General features: G+C 46.0%; 1 protein-coding gene across 6 annotated transcripts in view; it reads right to left on the bottom strand.

Annotated features, from left to right (window-relative positions):
- Positions 1 to 12260, bottom strand: part of NUP214 (nucleoporin 214) — a 95706-nt gene that overhangs the window by 57071 nt on the left and 26375 nt on the right. For all 6 annotated transcript variants that reach the window (XM_045043360.1, XM_045043361.1, XM_045043359.1 and 3 more), the window contains 7 exons: positions 11891 to 11977; positions 11534 to 11683; positions 10442 to 10600; positions 7233 to 7336; positions 5082 to 5264; positions 4115 to 4200; positions 3935 to 4018 (listed from right to left, as the gene is read on the bottom strand). In XM_045043360.1, coding sequence (XP_044899295.1) covers positions 3935 to 4018; positions 4115 to 4200; positions 5082 to 5264; positions 7233 to 7336; positions 10442 to 10600; positions 11534 to 11683; positions 11891 to 11977 — 853 coding nt within the window. The remainder of the gene's footprint in view (positions 1 to 3934; positions 4019 to 4114; positions 4201 to 5081; positions 5265 to 7232; positions 7337 to 10441; positions 10601 to 11533; positions 11684 to 11890; positions 11978 to 12260) is intronic.

Genomic DNA, 12260 nt, shown 5'->3' with positions numbered 1-12260 from the left:
ATCTGCAACGCAAAACGTTAACATTTCCAAACACTGAGAAAAGTGCGTGCATACTCTTGTTACCCCCTCCTACAGAAGGATTTCTCAAACCGAACACGGAAAGCACCAACTGCCCAAGAAAAGGCTGGTAAGTCTATTTTAAAACTAAGCGCTTCTGTTTTTGCCAAAAGACATCACCGAGAGGGAAACAAGTAACAGAGGGAGTCCCCGCAACCCATATAACCACAAAGGGCCGGTATCCAGAATGAATAAAAAGTTTTACAAATCAGTAAGACAGATCACCCAATAGGTACATGAGCAAAGATGGCGTCACACACTTCACGAAAGTCAACTATTAACTAAACATTTAGTAACACGTAAAAGGGTTACACCGGAGTTTCAAAGGAAAAAAAACTGACAATACTAAGCTTGGCAAAGATGCAGAAAACTGAAATAGTTTTACCTTGATGGTAAGAGTAAAATAAGCTGGTACAACCACTTTGGAGAACTGCACAGAAGAATCTACCAAAGCCGAGCGTGCGGACAGAGTACAGACCACTTCCATTCCTAGCCATGTGGCCAAGTAAGAGGAGGACGTATGTGCCCCAAGGACATGCACAAAGATGTTCAGAACAACATTCTATTCCATCAGCTAAAAACCGCAAACACTAAATGCCCACTAAGAGGAGAATGGATGAACAGATGCGGCACGTTTATACAGCCAAATACCACATAAACAGCCACAAAACCAATCACAGCCTCCCGTGACGACAGAGGACTCTTACAAACCTGCTGTGCAACAAGAGAAATCCATCCAGAGAATGAATGAATGGACGGAGACAGCAGGCAAAACCCTCAAAAACCAGGCAAAACCAAATGACAGTGTCTGGGGAGACAGGCTCCGGGTAGTAAAGCTCACAACAAAAGCCAAGTTAAGGAGATTAAAGAGAATGACAACTTCATGCAATGTCCAGCCCTAAACCGGATCCTTGATTTAAAAAAAAAAAAGAGTTGCCATGAAGGCCCAAAGAGGGACAGCTGGCAAACCATGAGTATGGACTGCATATTGGTAACAGTGTTCTGTGAATGTTAAATTTCCTACCCCTGGCCACTGTATTATTGTGTAAGAGAATATCTTGCTTTTAAAGGACACATGCTGGTTAATTTAGGAGTAACGAGAACTGTCTGCAACTTATTTTCAAATAGTTCATTAAAAACAACAGAAAGACCTGTACTCTAAAAATTACAAAGCACTGACGGAAGAAATTAGAAAGAACACAAAGAAACAGAAAGACGTTCCATGCTCCTGGACTGGAGGAACAAATAACATCAAAATGGCGATACTACCCAAAACAATCTATACATTTAACGCACTCCCTATCAAAACACCAACAGCATTTTTCACAGAACTAGAACAAACAATCCTAAACTTTGTATGGATCCACGAAAGACCCCAAATAGCCAAAGCAATCTTGGAAAAGAAGAACAAAACTGGAGGCATCACAATTCCAGGCTTCAAGTTATATTACAAAGCTAAAGTAATCAAAGCAGTATGGTAAAAAAAAAAAAAACAAAAAAACAAAAAAACAAAAACAAAAAAAAACCCAGAACAAAGCAAAAATCCAAAAAACAGTATGGTACTAGCACATTAAAATAGATCACACAGACCAATGGAACAGAATAGAAAACCCAGAAATAACCCCACAATTATATGCTTAACCTTTGACAAAGGAGGAAAGAATACACAATGGTAAAAAGACAGTCTCTTCAACAAATGGTGGTGGGAAAGCTGAACTATTTTAAAATAAACTATTTTATTATACTACACACAAAAATAAACTCAAAAAAAAGGGAGCCCAGGTGGCTCAGTTGGTTGAGCGTCTGACTCTTGATTTCGGCTCAGGTCCTGATCTCAGGTCATGCTCTGTGGACTTGAACCCCATGTTGGGCACTGCACTGACAGCGTGGAGCCTGCGTGGGATTCTCTCTCCCTCTCTCTCTGCCCCTCCCCTGCTCATGTGTGCACACACACATGCTCTCTCTCACAAATAAATAAAATTAAAAACAATAATAAACTCAAAATAGATCAAGGACCTAAATGTGAGACCCAAAGCCATTAACAATCCTAGAAGAGAGCACAGAAAGCAATTTCTTTGACATCGGCCATAGCAACATCTTTCTACACAGGTTTCCTGGGGGAAGGGAAACAAAAGCAAAAATAAACTACTGGGACTACATCAAAACTAAAAGTTTCGCCAACAAAACTAAAAGACGACCTACGGGACGGAAGAAGATATTTGCGAATGTATCTGGTAAAGGATTAGTATCCAAAATCCAAGAACTTCCACAAGTTGACACCAAAAAACCCCAAATAATCCAATTAAAAAATGGGCAGAAGACATGAACATTTTTCCAAAGAAGTCACACGGATGGCCCACAGACACATGAACAGATGCTCAACATCACTCATCATAAGGAAAACACAAATCAACACTACAATGGGGTATCACCTCACACCTGTCAGAATGGCTAAAAATCAAAAACACAAGAAACGAGGGTTGCTGAGGATGTGGAGAAAAAGGAACCCTTGTGCACTGTTGGTGGGAATGCAAACTGGTGCACCCACTGTGGAAAACGGTATGGAGGTTCCTCAAAAAATTAAAAATAGAACTCCCCTACAACCCAGGAATTGCACTACTGAATATTTACCCAAAGAAAAACAGTAATTCAGAGGCATGCGCTCTTACGTTTACTGCAGCGTTATTTATAATAGCCAAATTCCAGAAAAAGTCCAAGTGTCCATTGACAGGTGAATGGACTAAGACGACGTGAGGTGCGTGCGTGCTGCATGTGTGTGTGTGTGTGTGTGTGTGTGTGTGTGTGTGTGTGTGTAGAAACATAAAAAAGAATGAAATCCTCTAAGGACCTCGTATAAGCAGAATTATACGGTATTTGTCTTTTCGTGACTGGCTTCTCTCTCTCAGCACAGAGTCCTCAAGGTATTCTTTAGATTAAAAAAAAAACTATTAAGAATTCTCTGGTCTCTTTTTACCTAATTCAACATTATATGATTAGCGAAAAATTAATAAATCATGGTACAGTAAAGATTAAATTTCCTTTTTAAAAAAAAAAATTATTTTTGAGAGAGAGTGTGCAAGAGGGGGAGGGGCAGATGGCGGGTGGGGTAGACAGAGGATCGAGAACGGGCTCTGGGCTGACAGCCCGATCCAGGGCTCAAAGTCACAAACCGTGAGATGATGACCTGAGCCAAGGTCGGACGTTTAACCAACTGAGCCACCCAGGAGCCCCTAAATTTCTTTCTTCTATTTCAATTACCAAAGAGCCTCTGTTGGTGTAAAAAATTTCAACTCAAAACAGAATTTCAAAGAAAAAAGCAGATATGGGCACTAAAGCAAAGCAACATTATGTATGAAATTACACATGACAAGTATTTTTGAAAGAAGAAAATGGAGACAATAAATCTAGATAAGTTAAGGGAAAAAAATAGTGTCTTGTAAGTCACAAAGCTTCTTTCCAGGCAAGTGTGATTTCACTGTCATTCCCTCACCAGTAGTTTCTTTATTTAAGTGATTTTCTCTCCCCCAAATGCAATTCTACTAAAACCCCACACAAAACAGAAAAGTAAAACATCTCCATACAAAGCGGAGACTTGGATCCCTAGAGCCAGCGCAGTCTCCTCCGAACCCTTGGGAATGACCGCCACATAACCTAAGGACTGCAGAATAGGGCGTCAAAGCCAAAATGACGACCTCCAACTGCCGTGTCCTGTATGGATAAGCCGCTCCCTACTCCGATATTCAGATGGACAACAGATTCTGGGGACATGTTCTCTATTTCCTATGAAGAACTAAAGGAAAACACAGACACACAGACCCCCATCCTACTTCCATACCAGGTACTGCGTGTTTTAGGCTAAAAAATTCAGGACCTTTACCTGGCGCAGTGGATCTCACTGGGGGCGTCTTCCTCTTGGCCAAGAAGTTTCTCAGTTGTGCTTGTTTCACGGGGGACAGTTTGGCTGCAAGAAATTCAAGAACCGTTAAGTACTTAAGACTTGGTTTTTTAAGGTGTCAACAGAAGAGAACAGGCAGGTGAAGACGGAGAAGGTGTTTACCCGGCACTCTGGGCAAGGGCTTGGTGTGGGATTCTATGCTGGTTTTCAACAAGGCATTGCGGAGACTTTCGAGGTCACTGTCAAAACTGAAAAGAGGACAGGGTTACCTACAAACCGACTACGACCTGAGAAATCTCCCCGAATATAAATGCCAGAGATGAGAGCGTCCCTAATATAGAAACAGGAGATCTGAGCCATCAGTGTAGTCAATCCAAAAGGAGACAGATTCCAACCTTCCCCCAACCAGCAAACACAGCACCAACAGTGCTTCAGCACAAAGAGCATTTGGCCTAAAGGCACAACCACAAAATCCCCTAGGAAATTCAGGGGAAAACTGTCTAACTGTCGGGTCTGAAAGTTTCTGCTCAAAGTGACAAGTCTTGAGTTTCTAGAAAAGTTTGTCAACCTAATTCTGCCAGTTAATTTTCTTTTTTAAAAAATGTTTATTTTTGACAGAGAGAGAGAGAGAGAGAGAGAGAGCGCGCGCGCGCGCAAGCAGGTGAGGGGCAGACGGGGGGCGGGGGGTGGGGCGGACAGAGGATCCAAAGCAGACTCTGCACAGACAGCAGAGAGTCCGATGTGGGACTCAAACCCACGAAACGTGAGATGATGACCCGAGCTGAAGTCAGACACTTAATGGATTGAGCCACCCAGGTGCCCCTCTACCAGCTGATTTTCAAAAGAACAACACTATTTCTGTAGAATCTGCCGTCACCTATTGGCACCTGTTTCATCAGGCACACTTAATTTCACTCTGATAATCCTCTGACGGAGGTATTGTTACCTCCATTTTTTTAGGATCAGAGGGGGTGAGGAACCTGACCAGGATCCCACAGGTGACAGCAGAGTCACTTTCAAACCCACATCCGAACTACAACTTTTGCACCCGACTCCCGAGCAGTTGCCCGTTCCTTCACCCACATTCATCGAGTGCCAGTGGCATTGCCGGGCCCGTTTTCCTGCACACCTGTGAGGGCTGCTCTGGGAGCTAACATCCGAGGGGAGGCTCCACTGGGAGGTCTGGTTATAGAGACGGAGCTGCTGGAGACTGTCCACCAGTTGGTTCAACCTCTTCCTCTGCTGGTTGATGATTTCCCGGTTGTTGGCGAGGGTGTTGAACAGCGTCTCTCGCTCCGGGACCAGCAAGCGCCTGGTGACGGCGAAGAGGAAGGAATTCAGCGTGAATGGTCCAAGTCCCACGACTGTAACAGTGAAAGTATAAAATGGAGAACATCCAGGAGACGAGCAGCGTCGGGGAATTACCAGAACATAAAAAGGGGATGAAAGCCGTACAAAGATGATACAGAAAGAGGAACAAGCGGCTGAGGGTGAGCAGGCCAGGCCTGCAGCAGAGGACAGCGTAACCAGACAAAACCTCACGGAGGTCCTCGACAAGGGTGGGAGGCAGAGTCAAAAGTGAGGGCAAGGAGGAGCACGTTCAGCTACACACTCAGGGTCTGTGTGGTTTTTTGTGTGTAAATTATACTAACAAACAAAGCCCGGGGTCCACTGGAGGTCTATGGGGAGGTCATGTCTCCGGCGTGCTATCAAGAAACACCGGGATTAAGCACGCAGTGTAGCAGCAAGGGGATAGCCCACCTCAAAGAGCTCAAACCAGAAAGGAACAACAGTCCCTTTCTTTCTGGTGACAAGGCAGTTCAACATAAATTTCTAAAAAGGCATTTCAGTAGGGTACAAGGTAATATTTAGAAGGGTTTAAAAACAGATGCACCGAAAAACTATACAGATTTAAGAACTTAAACTCTGCAGAAAGGGAAGTTTAAAAAAAAAAAAAAAGGCACGTGAAGGAGAAAATCCACAGGGTTGTCATAAAGGAGAAGAGAGTCTGGTTTCTCCGTTACCATCATGCACTTTTACAAAAGCCAACCTCTTAATTAGCAAAGAGAAATCCAACAAGATTCAGAACAGAATGTTCCTGCTGTCGGGTCAAGCCATTCTCTCCCATGCGCTTGAACGTGAATTCAGAACCAGGGCAGGGAGTGTGAGACCTCGAATGGGGCCCCACTGCCCAGGGGACAAGTGCTCCAGGCCAGAGGCCACGGAACCCTCCCCCTGACCGGCATCCGGAGCATCAACGCTCACCTCTACCTTCCCTGATCTGTGCTCCAAACGGAGGCACGCGGATCAGGTACAAAACCTTCCTCCACACTGTACGATGCAATGTATTAAATTCTGTTTACTGAATTTTAAGCACATCCGAGCCCTGCCCCTGACATCACACCCAGGCTGCCCCACTTACAAGTTCTGTGATCCCACAGCTTCATAAACAAGTAAACAGATCATTTCCCGGTTTGTTTCCTTACAGGGCTAATCGCACTAATCAAGTGTAGGTGTTTCAAAACGCGAGCATTTTGAGGGCCGATCTGTTTCTCGGCTTTCCTGTGGGCACTTCACTGTTCTCACAATGTACCGCTTTCTGTTCCTTAGGGAACACAGAGGGCATACAGCCAAACATCCGGGGACAGAAGACCAGGGTAGGACAAAGTTCTCCTGTGCCTTTCTTCCCTTCCTTCCTTGTAAGTCGTCCACACTAATTAGGAATGCTTCCTCAACAAGATTTGGAATATACAGAAAAGCAGAGAAGTTCCCCTTAACCCCATTCGCAGCTGTAAACGAATATGGTGACAGATTTCTAGCCTTTTTTCTACACTGAGACCTCCAAACTGAGATCATCCAGTATGGTTTTTGTCTTCTCCTTTCCCATATTTTATATATCGGATCTAACAATTATCATTATGCGATTATTTCATATATTTCATGTCACACACAACGCGTATTTAATGATTTTCTGACAACATGCTACGCAGCGGTCACACAGAATTCTGTGACCGGACTCACGGGGTGGCTCCTCTAACTTCTAGATACTAGGTCACGTCCAATTTCTCGCTATCATAAATCGTGCCTCGACACAAACTCCTCTATGTTGATGGTTGTGAGAGCTGCTATTATTTCTGTAGAACAAGTTTCTAGAAATACGGTGACTGGGTCGCAAAAAGTAAACACCTGTAGGGTTTTGGATCCATGTTCCTAAACCATCTTTTAAAAAGCCTACAGCAGTATCTCCTGCCACCCAGGGTGGATGAGGGACCTTGCTCACTTTTGTTTTCTCTTTTGTTCCAGATGCCGATCCCATTCCAAGTCCAGCACGTCATTCACATCTTGGACGGCAAATTTCACATACTGATGGAGGCGCCGGATTTCCTACAAGGAAAAAAAAAAAAAAATGAGAAAGCAAATGACTGTTTTCCAGGAGCCTGGAGGGAGGTGCACCAAAACAATCAAAATAATTTTGCAAGGTTTTTCCACTAAGAACCAGAAGGAACAAAGAAAATACAACAGGCTTTAATCGAATCATTCGAACGGCGTGATTAAAATGAACAACGGAACCCAACCTTTTTAACCGTGACAGAGAGGCGGCACAAAGCAACGGGAAAGAGATCGGGCGTGCCGGTCTAGGGCTCCAGGGAGAATGCTGTGGCTCATTCTCTCATTTGTCAGCTCCTACAGAGTAACTCAACATGCTCCGGGAATTTTCCACTGCACGCTGCTGCTCAGACAGCGCACCCGTGTAGGTTTTGCTCTCCCGCCCGTGAAATTAACTGTAACACAGACAAAACTATCCTACAAGAGCGCCGCAGATAATTCTGAACCTGTCTGTTCACAGCACAGGACCCGTAAGTCTTCCTACCGGTGGAGAAAAACTCCCCTCTTCTCAAAGGGGAGTATCAGCAATAGAAACGGAATTGACCATCACTAAACTTCACATCTATTCATCTTAGGCCTGCAGTAGTTTTCTTGAAGTTTCAATGCAGAGTTAACCTTCATGGCTATACAACCACATTCTCGAAAATAAAAAGTAAAATGAAGATAAAGCATTCCATTAAGCACATACACAAAGGCAGGCCACGTGCGATACACCGGGAGTCATCTTTACATCTGTACAAAGCTCGTACCGTGTTTCATTTTAAAAATTACTCTGGGGTAAGGGTATATGCCCCAACTGAAAGAGAGCAAATGTCATTTAAAAAGAGCCAGGCTGGGGCGCCTGGGTGGCTCAGTCGGTTAAGCGGCCGACTTCAGCTCAGGTCATGATCTCGCGGTGTGTGGGTTCGAGCCCCGCGTCGGGCTCTGTGCTGACAGCTCAGAGGCCTGCTTTGGATTCTGTGTCTCCCTCTCTCTGACCCTCCCCCGTTCGTGCTCTGTCTCTCTCTGTCTCAAAAAAATAAATAACGTTAAAAAAAAAATAAATAAATAAAAAAATAAAAAGAGCCAGGCTGATCCCAGGGAGAAGTAGCAGTGACCCGAGCAACAAATATAAGTTGCAACTCCCTGCTCGATGGCGGCAGGGAGGCCTTCTTCTCTGAGCACAAGGGTGACTGTGCCTCTGTGAGCTCACTAGCATTGTTTCTTCCAAGTGCCCTCCCACTCTGTCTTCCAGAAAAGCGAGCTTCTCTTTCAAGGCCTGTCATAGATACTTCGTTTCTGTGGCTTAGCGGCTCCCTCATCTGCAATGCCATAGCAACACGTCCCACGTCATATTTACACGTTCCCTTTTCCACTGCCACGCACCCAGCCACCGGGACGGCACGGCACAGCACAGCGGTTAAGAGCGCAGGCTCTGAGCCACACTCAGGGTCCAGCATTTATTCGTGGGGACACTCGGACAGTTCCAGTATCTGTTTCCTTCTCCCCTTCCGTACACGGCATATACTGGATAAGTGCTATTATTATCTGCTTAGTACTGTGAAAAGAGAAAAGCATCTCCTTTTGAATGTCCCCCCAGAGCTGCATGCTTTTCTTCCAGTTTGGACACAGGGCAAGAGGTGAAAACGCACGTGACAAGCAAGCGTATCTGGATGCAACACGGAGGGGGTAACCTGAGGAGGGGCAGGCAGGGAGTCTGCTTTCTCTGAGACGGTAAACATCCACGGTCCTCCAGTGATACCACAAGGACTGAGTGACACAGCAGGGGTCCTTCGGCCTCTCCAGGACAGGACCATTTCGCTCATTTCCTACTATAGTCAGTTTACCAGGCGTGGGACAGAAATGGCAGACAGAGTAGAGTCCACAGCCTCCAACCCTCTGAGGCAGGAGGGGATTCAGCCCGGTCACAGACCTCACATCCTAGGTGAGGAAGACCGGAGCGGCCACCTGTGCACCCTTCCCTACCGGGACCCTGGGCAAATACGAGGAGGCAGGAGGTGACCCCGCTAAGGCTGGAGACACAACAATTTTCAGTAAATTGGAAGATGAAAACAAAAACCAGATTTCGCTGCAACAGAGAGTAAGAATAATTATGAACAGATGAGAGAAGTAACCTTGCTGAAGTCCAGTGTACGGGAAAGGGCCCCAGCAAGTGGAGCTTTCCATCAGGTTCCACTTGAACTAACAACATCACCATGGGCAAACTCAGCCCAGGGGACCCAACTTCCTTATCTGCATACTGGGATCAACAACGCTCACCTTGCAGAGCAGCGGGTTTTGAAGTCCAGAAATAATGTGCAAAAAACACCCAGCAGAGTATTAGCATTCAATGAGGAGTTGCTACATGAACGCTTATTCGTTATCTGATCTATAAATACATTTTTCCCAACGGTACGCTTCCCCCCAAGCATAAAGTTTAATAAAGAATTCTGTTTGTGAGGCATCCGGGTGGCTTGGTTTGTTTGGGTGTCCGACTTTGGCTCAGGTCACGATCTCACGGTCCGTGGGTTTGAGCCCCTCATCGGTCTCTGTGCTGACAGCTCAGAGCCTGGAGCCTGCTTTGGATTCTGTGTCTCCCTCTCTCTCTCTGTTCTTCCCCTACCTGCACTCTCTCTCAAAGGTAAATAAAGATTAAAAAAAAAAAAAAAAAGAATTGTTTGTTTTCATTCTAAAAAAATTAAATGGAGGGGCACCTGGGTGGCTCGGTCGGTTAAGCTTCCGACTTCAGCTCAGGTCATGATCTCACGGTCCGTGAGTTCGAGCCCCGCGTCGGGCTCTGTGCTGACAGCTCAGAGCCTGGAGCCTGTTTCAGATTCTGTGTCTCCCTCTCTCTCTGCCCCTCCCCTGTTCATGCTCTGTCTCTCTCTGTCTCAAAAATAAATAAACGTTAAAAAAAAAAAATTAAAAAAATATATCAAAAAAAAAATTAAATGGAAAAGTGCGGTTTTCTTTGTCACAGCTAAGGAAATCTATGCAAAGTAGGTAAATGATTCGCAGGAAGTTAACAACTTCATGGGGGCAGTCTTCCAAATCAGGACCTCATAAAGGAGACGGACTGGCAGAGTTGGTTTTACGAAGCTCACCTCGGCCAGATCCTCTTACCTGGAGCTTTGCTTCGCTCTTGGGATCCAGGGGTCTCTTGTAGAGCAAGTGCACATATCCAGAGTCACAATTTCTCTCATTTTGCTCTCTGGCTTCTTCAACGCCAGCAAAGCCCTCAAGTAAGGTTGTTTTCAGGGTACTTATATCTCCATGAAGAGACTAGAAAAGGTACAAGGATGTTTTAATACAAAAAAAATTGTGCCATTTCTAAGAAACAGACCTTTCTGCCTGGATCACGGAAGGTGGTGGTTCTCAGTTACCATGACACCCAGGTGTGAACGGTTAAGTCACGCAAAGAAGAAATTCACAGCACAGAAAGAAAAATACCGATGCTCGCTTTTTAAAAATTAATCTTTTTCCTCATTAAAAACCCCACAGAGTCTATTGGCCAGAAACTCAGAGAAGGAGAAAAACTACTGACAGCACCTACAGTCCTACTCCCTGAAGATAATCACTGCTGACTCCCGGCAGAGCTCTCCTCTTTCGAAACACGTCAAGGGCAGGGCCCTGGAGGCAGACGCTCCGGGACTGGCATGTGGAAACTGGGTGGCTTTGGGCAAGTTATTTCACCTCGCTACCCGTCAGCCTCTTGACTTGCAAGAGAGACAGAGCAAGTGGCGCCTACCGAACAGGGCGGTTTGAGGATTCAGCAAGGTAACACACTGCCGGCACACGGTAACCAGGAGTAGTAACACGGGAAATACTAGTAACAGCCAACACTTGATGTCTTTATACCAGACATGCCCCTCAACCTCTTTGTTATAACCCAACAATTTACTATAAAATATGGGAAATTTTCAAATATACCTAAACTAGCAACCATAACGGATCTTTCTGGAATGCCCTGTAGGTGTCAACGGGGCAGAAACTACTACTATTATTCCATTTTCTCAGTCTAAAACCTGGCATAGCTACGTTAACTTGCCCAAAGTCACATAACGAAGTGCTGAAGGTAGGATCTGAACTTTGGCACTCCTAGGCAAACTACTCGTCCTTCTAAAAGCCACCACCAGTGGTCCTCGCAGAATGAAGGACATACACCCACGGAGTGCTAGGAGAGCAACTTTTACAAGTGCATCAGCAGGCACAGACCTCTGTGGTCTCTTTAATCTCCAGAAGGAAAGTGTGCAGGTCGTCGGATTCCGTTCGCAGAATCTTCATCTCCTCCGAAGTGCCCACTTGGAAACAAGCTTTGGAAGTGCGGGCTTTCAGCTCTCCCAACTCCTTCTGAAAGTGTGCGATCTGCAGAAGCCACGGAAGAGGAAGCCCCCCCTCAGTCCGAACGGCACGGCAGCACCGTCACTGCCCCTGCGCCCTGGCAAGCGCGGCCCCCTGGGAGCACCACGGCCGGACGCGGGAACAAAAGGCTCGTGCGGGGTCTGCGCTCAGAGCCGCTCCCGTCTCACTGCCAGAGCTACGGCTGGGAAAAATCTGCAGGATCGACTTTACCTCCTCCCCGATTCCAGCCATCACAGGATCTGACTCTTTCCACGGATGGCCCTGCTTTTCCGTAACAGGAGGCTGAAGTGATTTTGCCTGAAACGAAAGGCGAAAGGTTGACAGGTGCACCCCCACCACACGTACCGATTCTTGAAGCCGCTGCTGCTTCGGCGCCTGCGCCCTCGTGATACAGTCACCGCTCCCTCGCTTGTTCTTTCGAACCCGTGCCGACCGGGTACCTACTTGGTGTAAGGCACGTTCTAGACAGTGGAGAGAGGGGTGAACAAGACGGAGGAGGGCCCTACTCTCGTGGAACTTAACGTCTCCTGGGCCACGACAGGTAAGAAGTAAACACTTCAGCCGGGGACAGTGACATGGC

Source organism: Felis catus, chromosome D4 (genome assembly GCF_018350175.1).
Source record: "Felis catus isolate Fca126 chromosome D4, F.catus_Fca126_mat1.0, whole genome shotgun sequence".
Lineage (NCBI taxonomy): Eukaryota > Metazoa > Chordata > Mammalia > Carnivora > Felidae > Felis > Felis catus.
This window is presented reverse-complemented; position numbering and strand designations above follow the sequence as displayed.